The sequence below is a fragment of the Oratosquilla oratoria genome, unplaced genomic scaffold (genome assembly GCF_046742065.1).
Source record: "Oratosquilla oratoria isolate Oo_2021 unplaced genomic scaffold, ASM4674206v1 SCAFFOLD54, whole genome shotgun sequence".
In the NCBI taxonomy this organism is placed as follows: domain Eukaryota; kingdom Metazoa; phylum Arthropoda; class Malacostraca; order Stomatopoda; family Squillidae; genus Oratosquilla; species Oratosquilla oratoria.
The window spans coordinates 138,584-156,328 of NW_027467718.1; the positions used below are offsets into that span (position 1 = coordinate 138,584).

At 35.1% G+C, this 17,745-nt stretch overlaps 1 protein-coding gene across 6 annotated transcripts in view; it reads left to right on the forward strand.

Annotated features, from left to right (window-relative positions):
- LOC143023655 (tetratricopeptide repeat protein 23-like) overlaps positions 1 to 17,745 on the forward strand; it is a 625,055-nt gene that overhangs the window by 133,934 nt on the left and 473,376 nt on the right. For all 6 annotated transcript variants that reach the window (XR_012966191.1, XM_076182256.1, XM_076182259.1 and 3 more), the window contains exon 2: positions 138 to 691. Coding sequence is in view for 5 of the 6 variants with exons in the window: in XM_076182256.1 (XP_076038371.1) it covers positions 138 to 691 (554 nt within the window). In the remaining variant the exon portion in view is untranslated. The remainder of the gene's footprint in view (positions 1 to 137; positions 692 to 17,745) is intronic.

The window sequence follows — 17,745 nt, forward strand, 5'->3', positions numbered from 1 at the left end:
TACTTTGGGATTGTAAATTTTTAGTCACTGAAACATGTAACAAAAAGTATTGATATTCACTTCTATAATGTGTATATATTTTTATTCATTTATCTATTGTTTTTTCTTTCTTTAGTTAATGTTCATTTTTGTTACAGCAAAAATTTGACCTTCAAGTGGCATGATGGGCCAGGGGCGACTCCCAAAACAGCAAAAACCACCTCTTCCAGTTCTGTTCTCTCCTCCACCTACTCTTCCACCCCTACTGCCATCACCACCACTGTTGATGCTGTAATTCCAGAATGTCTACCTGAAGACTTACTTGTATCTCAAAATACTCAAGTTGCAGCATATCGTCTTGAGCCACTCAGACCTTTGAACAATGATAATGATATCAAAAGAGCCAATAATGTTGTCATGCCATTGGTAGGGAAGGATGAAGACGCATACGAAGACACTGACTTTGAAGATGATGACCAAGACAAAGCTAGAGAAAGTTTTGAGGATGAAGATGAAGAAAAGGAGGATGAGGTATTAGAGGAGGAGGATAAAGGTGAGGAGGATGAAGATGAGGATGAAGATGAGGATGAGGATGAAGATGAGGATGAAGATGAGGACCAGAAGGATGCAAGTGACATCAGCAAACGGACAAGTTTGATGAGTGGGTCAGATCTCCCCACAGACTCCCCCAAGGATGGAGATCTGGATGATAGTAAGTGATTGATTGATCAGTTTTTATATATAAATATATATACATATATATACATATATATATATATATATATATATATATATTTATATATATATATATATATATATATATATATATATATATATATATATATATATGTGTGTGTGTATATATATATATATGTATATATATATATATATATATATATATATGTATGTATATATATATATATATATATATAATATGTATGTATATATATATATATATATATATATATATATGTATAATCTTTGAATTCTCATATTCATCAGATATATAATTCACACTCTGGCAATCCATTCCATTTGTCAGCTACTTTTCGTGGAGAACTGAATTTGTTGACCTTTTTCCATTCTCATTTTCTTTCAAAGTTAAAAGCTTCTATCATACATATCTCCTTGACTGTGATGATGTATTTACCTAGTTGTATTTTGCGGGAAGGGGAGCTATGCTCGTGGTGTCCCGCCTTTGTATCTCACAGTGTCTAGTTTGCTTTTAAACTTATGAACGGTTTTTGCGCATACTATTTCATTATCCAGTTTGTTCCAAGTGTCCAATACTCTATGTGCAAAACTGTTTTTCTTCAGTTCTCTTCTATAGCTATGTTTTTTTATTTTCTTTCCATGTCCTCTTGTGTTTCTCTTGTCCCAGTTAAGTAAGTCCTCTCTATCAAGTATCTCTGTGCCTTTCCTGATTCTGTAGATGGTCAGTAGGTCACCTCTCTCTCTTCTATGCTCCAGAGTCAGTAATTCCAATTTAGCCAATCTCTCCTCGTATGGTAGGTTTGCAAGTGCAGGTGCCATTTTTGTAGCTGCTCTTTGGATTCTTTCTATTTTCTTTATATTCTTTTTGGTACTGGGGGACCACAATGTCGCCGCATACTCTAGTCTAGGCCTTATCAATGTAACCAATATTTTTTTTATCATGTCTTCGTCCAAGTATGCAAATGCCACTTTTATTGATCTTAGCAAGATGTAAGTCTCCCCAACAATTTTGTTAATCTGTTTATCATAGGAGAAGTCGTTCGTGATGATTACTCCCAAATCTTTTTTGGATCCTACTTTCTTTACTTCCTTGGTTCCAATTGTATATTTTCCTGATATTCTGCTTTTGCTTCTTCCAAACTCCATTATGCTACACTTCTTTGTATTAAAGCCCACTTCCCATTTCTGACTCCAGTTCCATACCCTATTCAGGTCTTCTTGCAGTGCTTCACAGTCCTTATCAGTTTCTACTTTCCTTAACAGTTTGGCATCGTCAGCAAAGAAGCTCATGTAACATTTCACATCCTCATCCATGTCATTCATATAGATAGCAAACATTATTGTTGCCAGTACAGATCCTTGTGGTACTCCACTGATCACCTCTTTCCAATCTGAATATTTTTCTCTGAGTACTACTCTCATCTTTCTACCAGTCAGGAATGTACAAAAGAGATCGGATGACCGTGATCGAACAGATGTCCGTGATGGGGGAAATGTTAATGTTAATTTTGATGGGAGAAATGTTAATGAGGCATTGAATGTCAATGAAGGACCAAATGATAATATAGAGCAAGGTATAAATAAATAACAAAATGATAATGTAAGACATGATATTGAAACTCAAAATGTGTCAAAAAGAAATAATCACGAGTTTCTTAAAACCATGTACTTTAATGCTCGTAGTATTAGGAACAAATTTCAAGAAATACAGGCATATGTCAAAAGCGAAAATCTCGATATGATAGGAATAACTGAGACATGGTTAAATGGTACAGAGTTCGAAGCTGAATTTAATATTGTGGGATTTAAACACTTTCATCAGGATAGAAACCACAAGAAAGGTGGGGGGGTTCTGTTGTACGTTAAAAACAATGTTCATGCTTGTATTTTACCTAGTTGTATTTACCTAGTTGTATTTTGCGGGAAGGGGAGCTATGCTCGTGATGTCCCGCCTTTGTATCTTGCAGTGTCTAGTTTGTTTCCCGCCTTTGTATCTTGCAGTGTCTAGTTTGTTTTTAAATTCATGAATGGTTTTTGTGCATACTATTTCATTGTCCAGTTTGTTCCAAGTGTCCAAAACTCTATGAGGAAAACTGTTTTTCTTCAGTTCTCTTCTATAGCTATGTTTTTTTATTTTTTTTCCATGTCCCCTTGTGTTTCTTTTGTCCCAGTTAAGTAAGTTCTCTCTATCGAGTACCTCTGTGCCTCTCATGATTCTGTAGATGGTCAATAGGTCACCTCTCTCTCTTCTTTGCTCCAGTGTCGGTAACTCCAGTTTAGCCAATCTCTCCTCGTATGATAGGTTTGCAAGTGCAGGTGCCATTTTTGTAGCTGCTCTTTGGATTCTTTCTATTTTCTTTATATTCTTTTTGGTACTGGGGGACCACAATGTCGCCGCATACTCTAATCTAGGCCTTATCAATGTAACCAATATTTTTTTTATCATGTCTTCGTCCAAGTATGTAAACGCCACTTTTATTGATCTTAGCAAGTTTTAAGTCTCCCCGACAATTTTGTTAATTTGTATATCATAGGACAAGTCGTTCGTGATAATTACTCCCAAATCTTTTTCGGATCCTACTTTCTTTACTTCTTTGGTTCCAATTGTATATTTTCCTGATATTCTGTTTTTGCTTTTTCCAAACTCCATTATGCTACACTTCTTAGTATTAAAGTCCACTTCCCATTTCTGACTCCAGTTCCATACCCTATTTAGGTCTTCTTGCAGTGCTTCACAGTCCTCCTCAGTTTCTATTTTCCTTAGCAGTTTGGCGTCATCGGCAAAGAAGCTCATGTAGCAGCTCACATCCTCGTCCATGTCATTCATATAGATAGCAAACATTATTGGTGCCAGCACAGATCCTTGCGGTACTCCACTGATCACCTCTTTCCAATCTGAATATTTTTCTCTGAGCACTACTCTCATCTTTCTACCATTCAGAAAGTCCTCTATCCATTTTAGTAGGTTTCCTTGTATTCCTCCTATGTGTTCCAGTTTTTTTAGTAGTTTTCTGTGTGGTACTTTGTCAAAGGCTTTTTGCAAGTCTAGGAATGCACAATCAGCCCATCCATTTCTTTCTTGCACTATGTCTATTAGTCTTGAGTAAAAGCATATTAAGTTTGTGGAGCATGATCTTCCTTGTCTGAATCCGAATTGTCTTGGGTTTAATATGTCATTGTCTTCCAGATGTTTTACCCATCTATTCTTGATTATTTTCTCACAAATTTTGGCTATGGTGCTTGTTAGTGATACTGGCCTATAGTTGGTGGGTTCTTCTTTGTTTCCTCCTTTGTGTATTGGTACAATGTTAGCGTTTTTCCAGTCCTCGGGTATCTTTCCTTCTTTGAGTGAGCTGTTTATTAAAATGTGTATTTTGTCTGTTAGTTCTTCTTTGCACTCCTTTAGAATCCAATTTGCAATACCATCCGGGCCATGTGATTTTCTGACATCCAGCCTTGATAGATGTTCTCATATTTCCTTTAGTGATGCTGTAAACTCATTCATGAGGGGAGATTTCTTGTTTTTATCTATGTCACAATTTGGTATTTTCTCTCTGGTGAAAACAGATTTAAAGTGATTGTTCATGACTTCGGCCATCTCTAAATCTTCTGTGTATTCTATGTTTCCTTGGCATAGTTTCACCATTTCCTGTTTGTTTTTAAGTTTACCATTCACATACCGATAGAATAGTTTGGGTTCCTCTTTGCATTTGTCTATAATATCCTTCTCATGGTTCCTTTTTTCCTCTCTTCTCACATTGACATACTCATTTCTATAGTTAACATAAATTTGCCATTTGCTGTGTTTTTTGTCTTTTCTCCACTTTTTCCAAGCTTTGTCCCTTCTGTCTTTTGCCTCACTGCATCTTTTGTTGAACCAACATTTAATGTACTCTCTCTCTCGCTTTTGTCTTGGTACATGCCTGTTTACACCTTCATTGTAGTTTTCCATCAATATATTCCATTTCTCTTCCACTGTTGTTTCTTCCCTGTAAAATATTTCCCAGTTTGCATTCCGGAAGAATGTCTTTAGTTTTGTAAAGTCTGTTTTGTTGTACATCAGTCTTCCTTTCCTATGCTTTTCGTTCCTCTCTATGTCTATTTCTTCCTTTAGTACAGTTTCGATGAGTACATGTTCACTCTTTCCAATTGGTGTCTCATACTGGACTTTATGCACTATTTCAGGTTCTGTTGTAAATATTAGACCTAGTTTCGATGGCTCTTCATTATTTCTGTACCTTGTGTTTTCACGGACCCATTGGGTCATTGTGTACTCCATGGTCATATCTAGTAGTACATTGCCCCACGAGTCATCTCCTCCTTGCACTGTCATGCTGTCCCAACAAATTTCTTTGCAATTGAAGTCCCCCATAATTACCAGATTACCCTTACCCATTAGTATCTCATTGAGTGATTTTCTTGTATCATCTAGCATTTTTGTATGTTCGTTTTCTTTCCAAGCGCTTGTTTTTGGAGGCACATAAGTCACCACAAACTTTCTACTTTTCATATTCTTGCCTTCGACTTTTATCATGATCAATTCAACATTACCTTTGCCCTCTGCAATTTTTGTCACCTTTAGGTCTTTCTTGGCCAAGAACATGATTCCCCCTCCCTGTTTCTTGTCCCTGTTTTTTATCCAGTAGTTGTATAAACCTTGTCCGATAACAGTGGATGGTATTTCACCTCTTAGTTTAGTCTCTACAATTCCCATTATGTCTGGTTTTGCTTCTAACAGATAATCATTAAGTTCGTTCAGTCCCGAAATTAGTCCATCAATGTTGGTATAGGCCACTTTTAATTTTCTTCCTTCTCCCTGGTTTCTTCTTCCCTTGGTTTTATCGTTTTGAAGCGCCATTGTCTTAGTCTCAAGTCTATTACTCTCCACTGGAATTCTTTGCATTCTGTCCCCGATCTTTTCAAGTTTTTTTACTTTGCTTCTTCTCTTAGTGCCCTTTCTTTTTCTAATTCCTCAGTACTCATTTCTCTTTTTATCCATATCTTATTGTACTTTTCACTCTTTGCCAAGTTACCTACTACTACCATTTGTGACCTTAGTTTTATCTTTAGAGGTCGATTCCTATCCTTAGTATAGCGACCAATTCTGTAAGTCTCTTCTAGGTCTGTGCCTGAATCACTGTCTCCCCCCTGAATTTCATTAAGGATTTCTACTGCTGTCTCTTTTTCTTCTTTTTCTCTCATGTACCTCGCCAATCCTTGTTTTTCTTTAAGCCCATAAACCACAATACATTTCTTCCTATCTACTGTATCCCTGACCCAATTTGCTTTTTCGTTAATCACTTGAATGATTGTGTCTTTTGCATTATCTTGCATTTGCTGCTTGACTATTTCTTTGAAAGCAATTTCTTTATTTTCAATATTTTCTTTCCACTTCTTAATTTCCTGGATACTGTCCCCACCTAAGTTTTCTTCGATCTTTTGTGTCAATTCTTGTAATTTGTTGTTCACTTCCTGCTTTAGATTTTCGCTATTGTTATTATCATTAGTTTTCTTCTTTTCATTATCATTCTTCAGTTCATTTATGTCTCTTTTCATTTCTTTAATTTCGTTTGTAAGATCCAAGTTAGTTTTTCTTAGGCCAGAAATTTCAAGATTAGCCTTAGTTATACAATCTATTAAACCAATGACCTCTTTTCTTAAGTCCATGATTTCATTTTCCCACCGAGTCCTATTTTTGCTCATCTCTTTCTCTATCTCTAATAATCTACTTAAGTTCTTTCTTTCGTACTTACCAAACCCTATGAAGTCATTGTCGTAACACGTGTTTAATTGTTTGTTTACATCGCGGTTCAGTGGATTGCCACCAGATGGCTCTGATTCGCAACTGGCTTTCGAGTCGTTTTCATTCATTTTTGCTAATTTCGAGTTAATACAATTAACTAGCACTGCATAGATACCATTTCGGGCACTCACGTTCACTCCCCACCCCTGCAATACAAACCAGGTTTTCCTTTTTCGTCGTAAATCCTCTTCTTCTTGGTCGCGCGACGACAGCGACGACGGGCGGTGTTGCTTCGAAAGTGAAACAGGATGCATATGATAGTTTGTGGGTTGAGTTAACCCAAACAAATGGACAAAAAATGAATATAGGTGTAATATATACCGGTAGCCCAAAGACATTATCATTAGCAGACGACAAATTGTTATTTCAAGAACTGTCTAGTTTCTGCAATCAGGATTTATTGATAATGGGTGATTTCAATTTTACTGACAGTGATTGGATGACCCTTGAACATGGCCATATAAGTAGTCGCTTGATTGATTTTCTTGGTGACAATTACTTAATTCAGCATGTAAAAGAGCCCACAAGATATGGAAACTTACTCGATCTATTGATCACTAGCTGCGAAAGCATGGTAACTGATGTAGAAGTCGGTGAATCTGTTACAAATAGCGATCACAACTTAGTTAGATTCAAACTCCTAAACAAAGGATTACAAAGGATTACAAAGGCGGAGCATGCCGACAGGAGACCTTTTGATCCATATCTAGGTCGGATGAGAAAAAAAAATCATAATAATAAAATAATAAATAAAAACTATGATAATGTAAATAACAAATAAAATACATAAATAAATACATAGGTATAGTTAAATAATAAACAAACAGGTAAATAGTAAATAATAATAAATTGACATATAACTAATAATAAATAAAAATCAGACAGACAAATGATAACAAAACAAAAACAAATAATATAAGATAAATTATAGATACTTGTGTTTCTAAAATACCCGATTTCAGTAAAGCTCAGTTCATAGGACTACGTCAGGAGCTTCAGCGTATAGATTGGAAGGCAAAATTAAACGAAAGACCTGTAGATCAGATGTGGGAAATATCTCAAAATACGCTCACAAAGATGATTCAAACTTACATTCCCTTTAAGGACAGACGTCCCCCAAATCAGGCTCACCCAAAGTGGCTCGACAAAGAAACTGAAAAAAGTATTGCTAAAAAGAGACAGGCTTATAAGAAAGATAAGTGCTTGGGTGCATCTAATGACTATGAAAGTTATGTATCAATACAGAGAGATTTAAAAAAGACAATAAGAAAAAGAAAACGACAATACGAAATGAACATCGCTGATAAATCCAAAGAGAATCCCAAAGAATTCTATAGTTACATTAGAGATAAAAAGTTGTTAGGAATCACATTGGTCCACTATTATCTGCTGACGGTCAACTTGAATATTCAAATGAAGGGATGTGTAATATCTTAAACAATTATTTTAGCTCGGTATTCGTAAACGAAACACCTCAAAGTGAATTCCAAACTGAAACCTGTGAAAAGTCTAGGGTAAACTTACTATGGTAAATATAACAAAAGAAAAAATTAAAAGGTGTATAGATAAACTCAAAGTTAATAAAACACCAGGGCCTGACGGTTGGCATCCAAGAATCTTAAAGGAAATGAAAAATGAGATTGTTGTTACATTAGAAATAATTTTCAAGAAATCCATCATATCCGGAGATGTCCCAAGAGAATGGAAGCTAGCTAACGTTACTCCAATATTCAAAAAAGGTGACAAAAAGAAGCCAAATAACTATAGGCCTATAAGTTTGACTTCAATCATAGGAAAAATAATGGAAACTATCATCAGAGATGCTATCAAACATCATTTAGAAAGTAACTGTTTGATAAATGATAGCGAGCATGGTTTCAGACGGAAACATTCTTTCATGACTAACTTACTCGAATTCTACAACACAGTTATCTCGAATTATGACTAAAGAAACAATATAGATTTAATATATCTAGACTTTGCAAAAGCTTTTGATACCGTCCCACACGAAAGACTACTTACTAAATTAGCTTTACATGGAATAAGTGGTAGCCTATTAGGTTGGACTAGTAATTGGTTGAATGGTCAAAAATAGAGAGTTGTTTTGAATGGAAAAACTTCTAGATGGAAAAATGTTACAAGTGGAGTTCCTCAGGGTTCTGTTCTTGGACCACTTCTATTCATAGTATATATAAATGATATAGACCATGGACTAAAATCTACTGTTTCCAAATTTGCTGATGATACAAAACTGTGCGGAGTGGCAAATGATCACTCAAACCAATTAGATATTCAAGAAGGTTTAGATAAATTACAGCAATGGTCTGAAAAGTGGCTAATGAAATTTAACACAAGTAAATGCAAGGTAATGCACATAGGTAAAAATAACAGTAAGTATGATTACAAGTTATTTGGAAATTCATTAACAAAAGTGGATAGTGAAAAAGATCTCGGCGTAATTATCAGTAACGACCTCAAATCATCCAAGCAATGTATTTCAGCCTCTGAGAAAGCAAATAAGATTCTAGGACTGATTGCGTGATCTTTTGATTTCAAAAGTCCATCACTCATTAACAAGCTATATAAATCGTTAGTTCGTCCACATTTGGAATATGCTGTTTCCGTATGGTCACTGAATCTCATTAAAGACATTGACAGACTGGAAAAAGTACAACTGCGAGCCACAAAACTGATTCCAAATATCAAAAATAAATCATACAAAAATCGACTAAAACATATGAATCTGTTTTCCCTAAAAAAGCGTAGACTCAGACGTGACTTGATACAGGTCTTTAAGATTTTAAAGGGAATTGACATCAAAAGTGACAAAATTTTCACATTGAATGAGAATCAGACAAGAAACAATGGTCTCAAACTGTCTGGAAATAGATTCAATTTGGAAGTAGGTAGAAACAACTTTGCCAACCGTGTAGTTAATGAATGGAATAAACTTCCTGCACAGGTAGTGCAATGTAGTTCAGTTCGAAGCTTTAAGAATCATTTAGATAAACACCTAAGTAAGATGCTGTAATGATTATAATTTATTTTATATTATTTGTTTCATTTATTATTAGTTATATGTCAATTTATTATTATTTACTATTTACCTGTTTGTTTATTATTTAACTATACCTATGCATTTATTTATGTATTTTATTTGTTATTTACATTATTATATATATATATATATATTTGCATCCAACCTAGATATGGACCAAAAGGTCTCCTGTCGGCATGCTCCACCTTTGTAATCCTTTGTAAAGGAAGTCCTCCATCCATTTCAGTAGGTTCTCTTGTATTCCTCCTATGTGTTCAAGTTTTTTTAGTAATTTTCTGTGTGGTACTTTGTCAAAGGCTTTTTGCAAGTCTAGGAATGCACAATCAGCCCATCCATTTCTTTCTTGCACTATGTCTATTAGCCTTGAGTAGAAGCATATTAAGTTTGTGGTGCATGATCTTCCTTGTCTGAACCTGAATTGTCTTGGGTTTAATATGTTGTCTTCCAGATGTTTTACCCCCATCTATTCTTGATGATTTTCTCACAGATTTTGGCTATAGTGCTTGTTAGTGATACTGACCTATAGTTGGTGGGTTCTTCCTTGTTTCCTCCTTTATATATTGGTACAATGTTAGCATTTTTCCAGTCATTAGGTATCTTTCCTTCTTTGAGTGAGCTATTTATTATGATATGTATTTTGTCCGTTAGTTCTTCTTTGGATTCCTTTAGAATCCAATTTGCAATACCATCTGGGCCATGTGATTTTCTGATGTCCAGTTTTGATAGGCGTTCTGATATTTCTTTTTGTGATGTTGTAAACTCACTCATGTGGGGAGATTGCTTGTTATTATCTTCGTCCCAATTTTGTATTTTCTCTCTGGTGAAGACAGATTTAAAGTAGTTGTTAATGACTTCGGCCATCTCTAATTCTTCTGTGTATTCTATATTTCCTTGGCGTAGTTTCACCATTTCCTGTTTGGTCTTAAGTTTACCATTCACATACCGATAGAATAGCTTGGGTTGATCTTTGCATTTATCTATAATATCCTTCTCATGGTTCCTTTTTTTGTCTCTTCTCACATTATCATACTCATTTCTATAGTTTATATAAATTTGCCATTTGCTTTGTTTTTTTGTCTTTTCTCCACCTTTTCCAAGCTTTGTCCCTTCTGTCTTTTGCCTCACTGCATCTTTTGTTGAACCAACATTTAATGTACTCTCTCGCTTTTGTCTGGTACATGCCTGTTTACCCCTTCATTGTAATTATCCATCGATATATTCCATTTCTCTTCCACTGTTGTCTCTTCCATATAGAATTTATCCCAGTTTGCATTCCAGAAGAATGTCTTTAGTTTTGCAAAGTCTGTTTTGTTGTACATCAATCTTTCTTTCCTATGCTTTTCGTTCCTCTCCATGTCTATTTCTTCCATTAGGACAGTTTCGATGAGTACATGGTCACTCTTTCCAATTGGTGTCTTGTAATGGACTCTGTCCACTATTTCAGGTTCTGTTGTAAATGTTAAATCTAGTTTCGATGGCTCTTCATTATTTCTGTACCTTGTGTTTTCACTGACCCATTGGGTCATTGTGTACTCCATGGTCATGTCTAGCAGTACATTGCCCCACAAGTCATCTCCTCCTCGCACTGTCATGTTATCCCAACAAATTTCTTTGCAATTGAAGTCCCCCATAATTACCAGATTACCCTTACCCATTAGTATCTCATTTAGTGATTATCTTGTATCTACTAGCATTTTTGTATGTTTATTTTTTTTCCAAGCATTCGTTTTTGTGGGCACATAGGTCACCACAAACTTTCTACTTTTCATATTCTTGCCTTTGATTTTATTATGATCAGTTTAATATTACCTTTGCCCTCTGCAATTTTTGTCGCATTTAGGTCTTTCTTGGCCAAGAACATGATTCCCCCTCCATGCTTCTTGTCCCTGTTTTTTATCCAGTAATTGTATAGACATTGTCCAATAATGATGGATGGTATTTCACCTCTTAGTTTAGTCTCTACAATTCCCATTATGTCTGGTTTTTCTTCTAACAGATAATCATTGAGTTTGTTCAGACCTGAAATTAATCTGTCAATGTTAGTATAGGCCACTTTTAATTTTCTTCCTTCTCCATTATTTTTTCTGTCCTTGGTTTTTCGTTTTGATGCGCCATTGTCTCAATCTCATGTCGATTACTCTCCAATGGAATTCTTTGCATTCTGTCTCTGTTCTCATCAAGTTTTTTTCCTTTGCTTCTTCTCTTAGTGACTTTTCTTTTTCTAATTCCTCATTACTCATTTCTCTTTTTATCCATATCTTATTGTACTTTTCACTCTGCCAAGTTGCCTACTTTTTCAAATATGTCTACTACCATCTGTGACCTTAATTTTATCTATAGAGGTCGATTTCTATCCTTAGAATAGCGACCGATTCTATATGTCTCTTCCAGGTCTATGCTTGCACCTCTTTCTCCCCCCTGAATTTCATTTAGGATTTCTACTGCTGTCTCTTTTTCTTTCTTTTTTCTCTCATGTACCTCGCCAATCCCTGTTTTTCTTTTAGTCCATATACCACAATACATTTTTTCTATCTACTGTATCCCTGACCCAGTTTGCTTTTTCATTAATCACTTGGATAATTGTGTCTTTTGCATTATCCTGCATTTGCTGCTTGACTATTTCTTTAAAAGCAATTTCCTTGTTTTCGATGTTTTTCTTCCACTTCTTAATTTTCTGAATACTTTCCTCACCTAGGTTCTCTTTGATCTTTTGTGTCAATTCTTGCAATTTATTGTTCACCTCTTTCTTTAAATTTTTGCTGTTGTCATTATCATTAGTTTTCTTTTTGTTATCATTCCTCAACTCATTTATATCCCTTTTCACTTCCTTAATCTTGTTTTTAAGATCCAAGTAGGTTTTTCTTAGGTCAGAAATTTCATCATTCGCCTGTGCTAAGCAGTCTATTAATCCTATGATGTCTTTTCTTAAGTCCATAATTTCATTCTCCCACCGAATCCTATTTTTGCTCATATCTCTCTCTATCTCTAATAATCGACTTAAGTTCCTGCTTCCATACTTACTAAATCCTGGAAAATCTTTCTCATCGCACGTGTTTGGACAAGGTTTGCTTACATCGCTGTTCGATCGACTCACGCCAGAAGGCTCTGGTTCGTGACTGGCTTTCGAGTCGTTGTTTTCATTCATTTTTGCTAATTCTATGTTAATACCATTGACTAGCACTGCAGAGATATAATTTCGGACACTCACGATCACTCCCCACCCCTACAATACAAACCAGGTTTCCTTTTTCGTCGTAAATCCTCTTCTTGGTCACGCGACGACGACGACGGAGGTGTTTACGACGTGAAGGCTTGTATGTATACTCTCATATTTTGGCTTAGGCCAGACTTTCTTTTTCCCAAACTAAAAATCTGGACAGAAGACAAGGAATGGAATATATACCATTTTTCCACAATGATAGTTATATCTTAGTTTTTCCATGTGTATCAATCAGTTTCTATATTAATATCCTTAAATTAGGAAGGATAAACCAAACGTATGCTTGCCACAACACCATATATATTACGCTGTTTCTGTTCATATCATGGTGCCCAAAGCATGCAAAAACCTCAACAAAACAAAAGTAAAAGGCACATATTGCCATGAACCTAAACATTGTTTTAATCTTTTATTTTTGGGTTTCCACAAAACATGTAAACATTACATTGATTCAATTAATCTATTATGAGGTTTCACTAACCTATTTGACCTCAATACTGGCTCAGTAGGAACATGAGGTTCATTAATAGGTTTGTCAATCAGATAAGATGCAGAAACTGGTGATTTTTCATTTTCAATAGTATTATACCTAGCTTTCAATTGATCAGAATGTGTACACCAAATTAAATTCCCATATTTGGTGAACACTTTTACAACATAATTTCTGGCACCTGTAACCACAATGATAATGCCTGGTAACCAAGTTTCACCTCTAGAATAGATTTTTGCAAAAACTGCTCACCCAACTTCAAATCTGCTTCCTACACAATCAAGAGCATTTTGCTTATTAACTAACATGTTCTCTTCTTCCTTTGTTTTAGTTGTTTTACATATGTCCAGAGGATATTTAAATTTTCTGTGAAACATCATTTCTGCAGGGCTCTCTTTTGTACCTGAATGAATGGTTCTCCTGCTGCTATACAGGAACCTGCTAACTCTTGTGGATCCACTTTGATATTTTAGCATTACCTGTTTAAAACTTTTAACATACTCAGCTAATCCATTAGATGCAGGATGAAAGGGAGCTGGATTGATAAGATTTATTCCATTCCTTTCATAAAACTCTTTGATATCAGAAGAAACAAAATAAACAACATTATCAGAAACAATGACATCAGGAATACCAAAATTAGCCAAACTTTTCCTTAACAATTCCATAGTATTAGCACTAGTCATGCTTGAAGTATAATGAACATCAATAAACTTAGAATAAGAATCAACTAAGAAAAAAATACCTATTTTCTATTGGTCAACAATAATCAATGTGAATCCTACTCCAAGGCTTACGAGCAAATTTCCACATCAATATACTTGAAGAAGCTTGATTATTTCTAACACAACATTCATCACAACTTTTTGCATGCTCTTCAACATCATCAGAAAGCCTGGGCCACCAAATGTTTTCTCTAGCCTCAGCTTTCATTGCAACAATTCCATTATGACTGGAATGCAGTAGCTCTAAAACTTTAGCTCTTAAGGCAGATGGGACAATAGCTATTTTAAACAGAACACCACCATTATGAATGGATAAATAATTTTTAACATGAGAATATTCTCTCCAAACAGCTGAATTGTTATTCCATCCAAATTTTACAAGAGAAATTAATTTACTCAGTCATTTTCTGCACAGTTTCAAAAGAAAAGTTAAAAGCATTGAAATTTCCTACAAATTTCACATATTCAGCTGTTCTACCCATGTTAATACAGTCATCAATAGGTAACCTACTCTATTGTGACAACAAAACAGACCACCTGATTAATCTTGCATTTGAATTTATTGGAATTGTTTTTTTTTTTTTTTTTTTCAAACTATCCAAGAAGTGGTTTATGATCAGTTCTCAACTCAAAATTCCTCCCTAATAGTATTTAAAATTTGACACCAAACACTAGTGCTAGCCTTCACAGTCAGTCTGTGAGTAATTTTTTTCAGCAGAAGTAAGCTTTTTACTACCAAATGAGAGTGATGAGTGAGGAAAATGGAGGAGAAATAGGGAAGGATGAAGTGAAAGCAGCTGTTAAGATGATGAGAGTAAGGCACCTGGTCTGGATGGATGCCATGCAGAATGTCTGAAAAAAGGAGGTACAGTTATGGTGGACTGGTTGGTGAGGTTATTTAATGTTTGTTTTAAGAGAGGGTAGAGTGCCAGAGGACTGGAGGAGTGCCTGTATACTTTGTATAGTTCCGCTTTATAAAGGAAAGGGTGACTAGTGTGAGTGTAGTAGTTACAGAGGGATCAGGTTGTTGAGTGTAGTTGGGAAGGTTCTAGGACAATTGCCCCCCGACAATTGCCCCCTTAGGACAACTGCCCCCTGGACAATTGCCCTGGAATTTATTGCCATTTACGTAATTACTTTTTAGTAATTGCCTAATTAAGTAACGATTACATAATCTGTCATTTAAGAAATAATTGTTGCTATTTCCTGAATTTATTACCATTTATGTAGCTATTTCCTAATTAGGTAATCGGTCGTACAAGTTATAGTTGATTTCCAAAAGTTATCGCCAATTGCATAATTACTGTCTAGTCAAACAAATGTTTACAAAAAAAAAAAAAATTACATATATAGGCTTAAAAAGAAAGAAGGATCCAGTGTCTATTCCGAAATATAAGAAATTACAATACAATTGCCCTGGAATTTATTGCCATTTATGTAATTACTTTTTAGTAATTGCCTAATTAAGTAACGATTACATAATCGGTCATTTAGGTAATCGGTCGTACAAGTTATAGTTGATTTCTGAAAGTTATCGCCAATTGCATAATTACGGTACTGTCTAGTCAAACAAATGTTTATAAATATATATATATATATATATATAGGCTTAAAAAGAAAGAAGGATCCAGTGTCTATTCAGAAATTATTACAGGACAATTGCCCTGGAATTTATTGCCATTTACGTAATTACTTTTTAGTAATTGCCTAATTAAGTAACGATTACATAATCGGTCATTTAGGTAATCGGTCATACAAGTTATAGTTGATTTCTGAAAGTTATTGCCAATTGCATAATTACGGTAGTCTAGTCAAACAAATGTTTACAAAAAAAAATATATATATATATAGGCTTAAAAAGAAAGAAGGATCCAGTGTCTATTCAGAAATATAAGAAGTTACAGGACAATTGCCCTGGAATTTATTGCCATTTACGTAATTACTTTTTAGTAATTGCCTAATTAACCCCTTCCATACGGTGCCGCACACGTAGGCGTCATGGGGAACGAGTGTATTCGCGAGGCTGCCATATCGGCGTCTTGATTATATTTATTGTAGTCGCCCCTCCATAATGACATTCTTTCTAATTCTTTTGTAATCGCATTTTCTATGGTTATCAAAATTCACGGGTGAAGAGAGAACGATCGATATAAGCGGTGACTATATTTTATGATGCGAGTATTATTACGACACGTCGTACGGCTGGCATTGGCTGCTGCCACCGAGATCTAAGTCCATGACGCCTACGTGTGCGGCACCGTATGGAAGGGGTTAAGTAACGATTACATAATTGGTCATTTAAGAAATAATTGTTGCTATTTCGTGAATTTATTACCATTTATGTAGCTACTTCCTAATTAGGTAATTGGTCAATTGCATATATATAGGCTTAAAAAGAAAGAAGGATCCAGTGTCTATTCAGAAATATAAGAAGTGACATCACCCATTATGGAGTTCGTTCGAAGTGAACGAGGAAAAATGAAGCTTATTTATGAAGGATACATCTATGTGAAGCAGAAGGAATTGGCAAATAATGTTACATCTTATGAATGTGAAAAACGTAGCCATTTAATAACTGCAAAGCCAAAGTAAAAGTTTGTGAAAATCAAGTAGTTGGCCATGTAAATGATCACACCCATGCTGTTGACCAACCCCGCCGTGAAGTCTTGTTAGTACAACAGGAAATAAAGGCTAAATCTATTGCTACCGAAGAGACTGCACAGCAAATAATTTCCCAAACAGTTGAGTCGATATCAAGTGGTGCTGCAACTCAACTACCACCTGTGAGGCATATTCGTCGTGCAATAAGGCGCTACAAACAAGCTGCTGGTGCTCCTCATCCCATCCCATCAAACCTAGCAGACATGGTCATTCCTTCCGAGTACAAGAAAACGTCTAATGGTGAAGATTTTCTTCTTTATGATAGTGGATTGGTTGGGCAGCGTCTCCTTTTATTTTCAACATCAACAAACATTAGCCTACTGGAGAAATCAGATAATTGGTTTGGAGACGGTACTTTTAAGATTGTACCCGAGTTATTTTACCAATTGTACACTATTCATTGTATAACTTCTGAAAGAGTTACTCCATGTGTGATGCTCTGTTACCAAATAAACAACAATCAAATACTTGCTGGGCAGCCAGTACCTCCTAAGCGGAAATGCTATCAGGATTCTAGTATAAGAATAGCAAACATTGTGCAAGACTTTCAGAACCGCGATGTATTGGAATTTTTGAGATACATAGCCCACAATTTAAAATTTCAGTAGTTAAATCCTTTTTCAATATTTTTGCAACTTATATATGTACAAATTTGAGTATATAATGTTATCTTTTTAAAATCATGTATTTTTATTAACAATAATAAAACATTGGTTTTAATAGTTCTTATTTACTACCATTTCTCTATGAAGAATTTTTTTTATAAATAGTTACTCAGGAAATTACTAGAAAGTAATTACGTAAATGGCAACAAATTTGAGTATATAATGTTATCTTTTTAAAATCATGTACTTTTATTAACAATAATAAAACATTGTTTTAATAGTTCTTATTTACTACCATTTCTCTATGAAGATTTTTTTTTATAAATAGTTACTCAGGAAATTACTAGAAAGTAATTACGTAATTGGCAACAAATTCCAGGGCAATTGTCGTGGTAGTTGTCGGGGCAAATGTCCAGGGGGTAGTTGTCGGGGCAAATGTCCAGGGGGTAGTTGTCGGGGGCAGTTGTCCTACGGGGGCAATTGTCCCGGG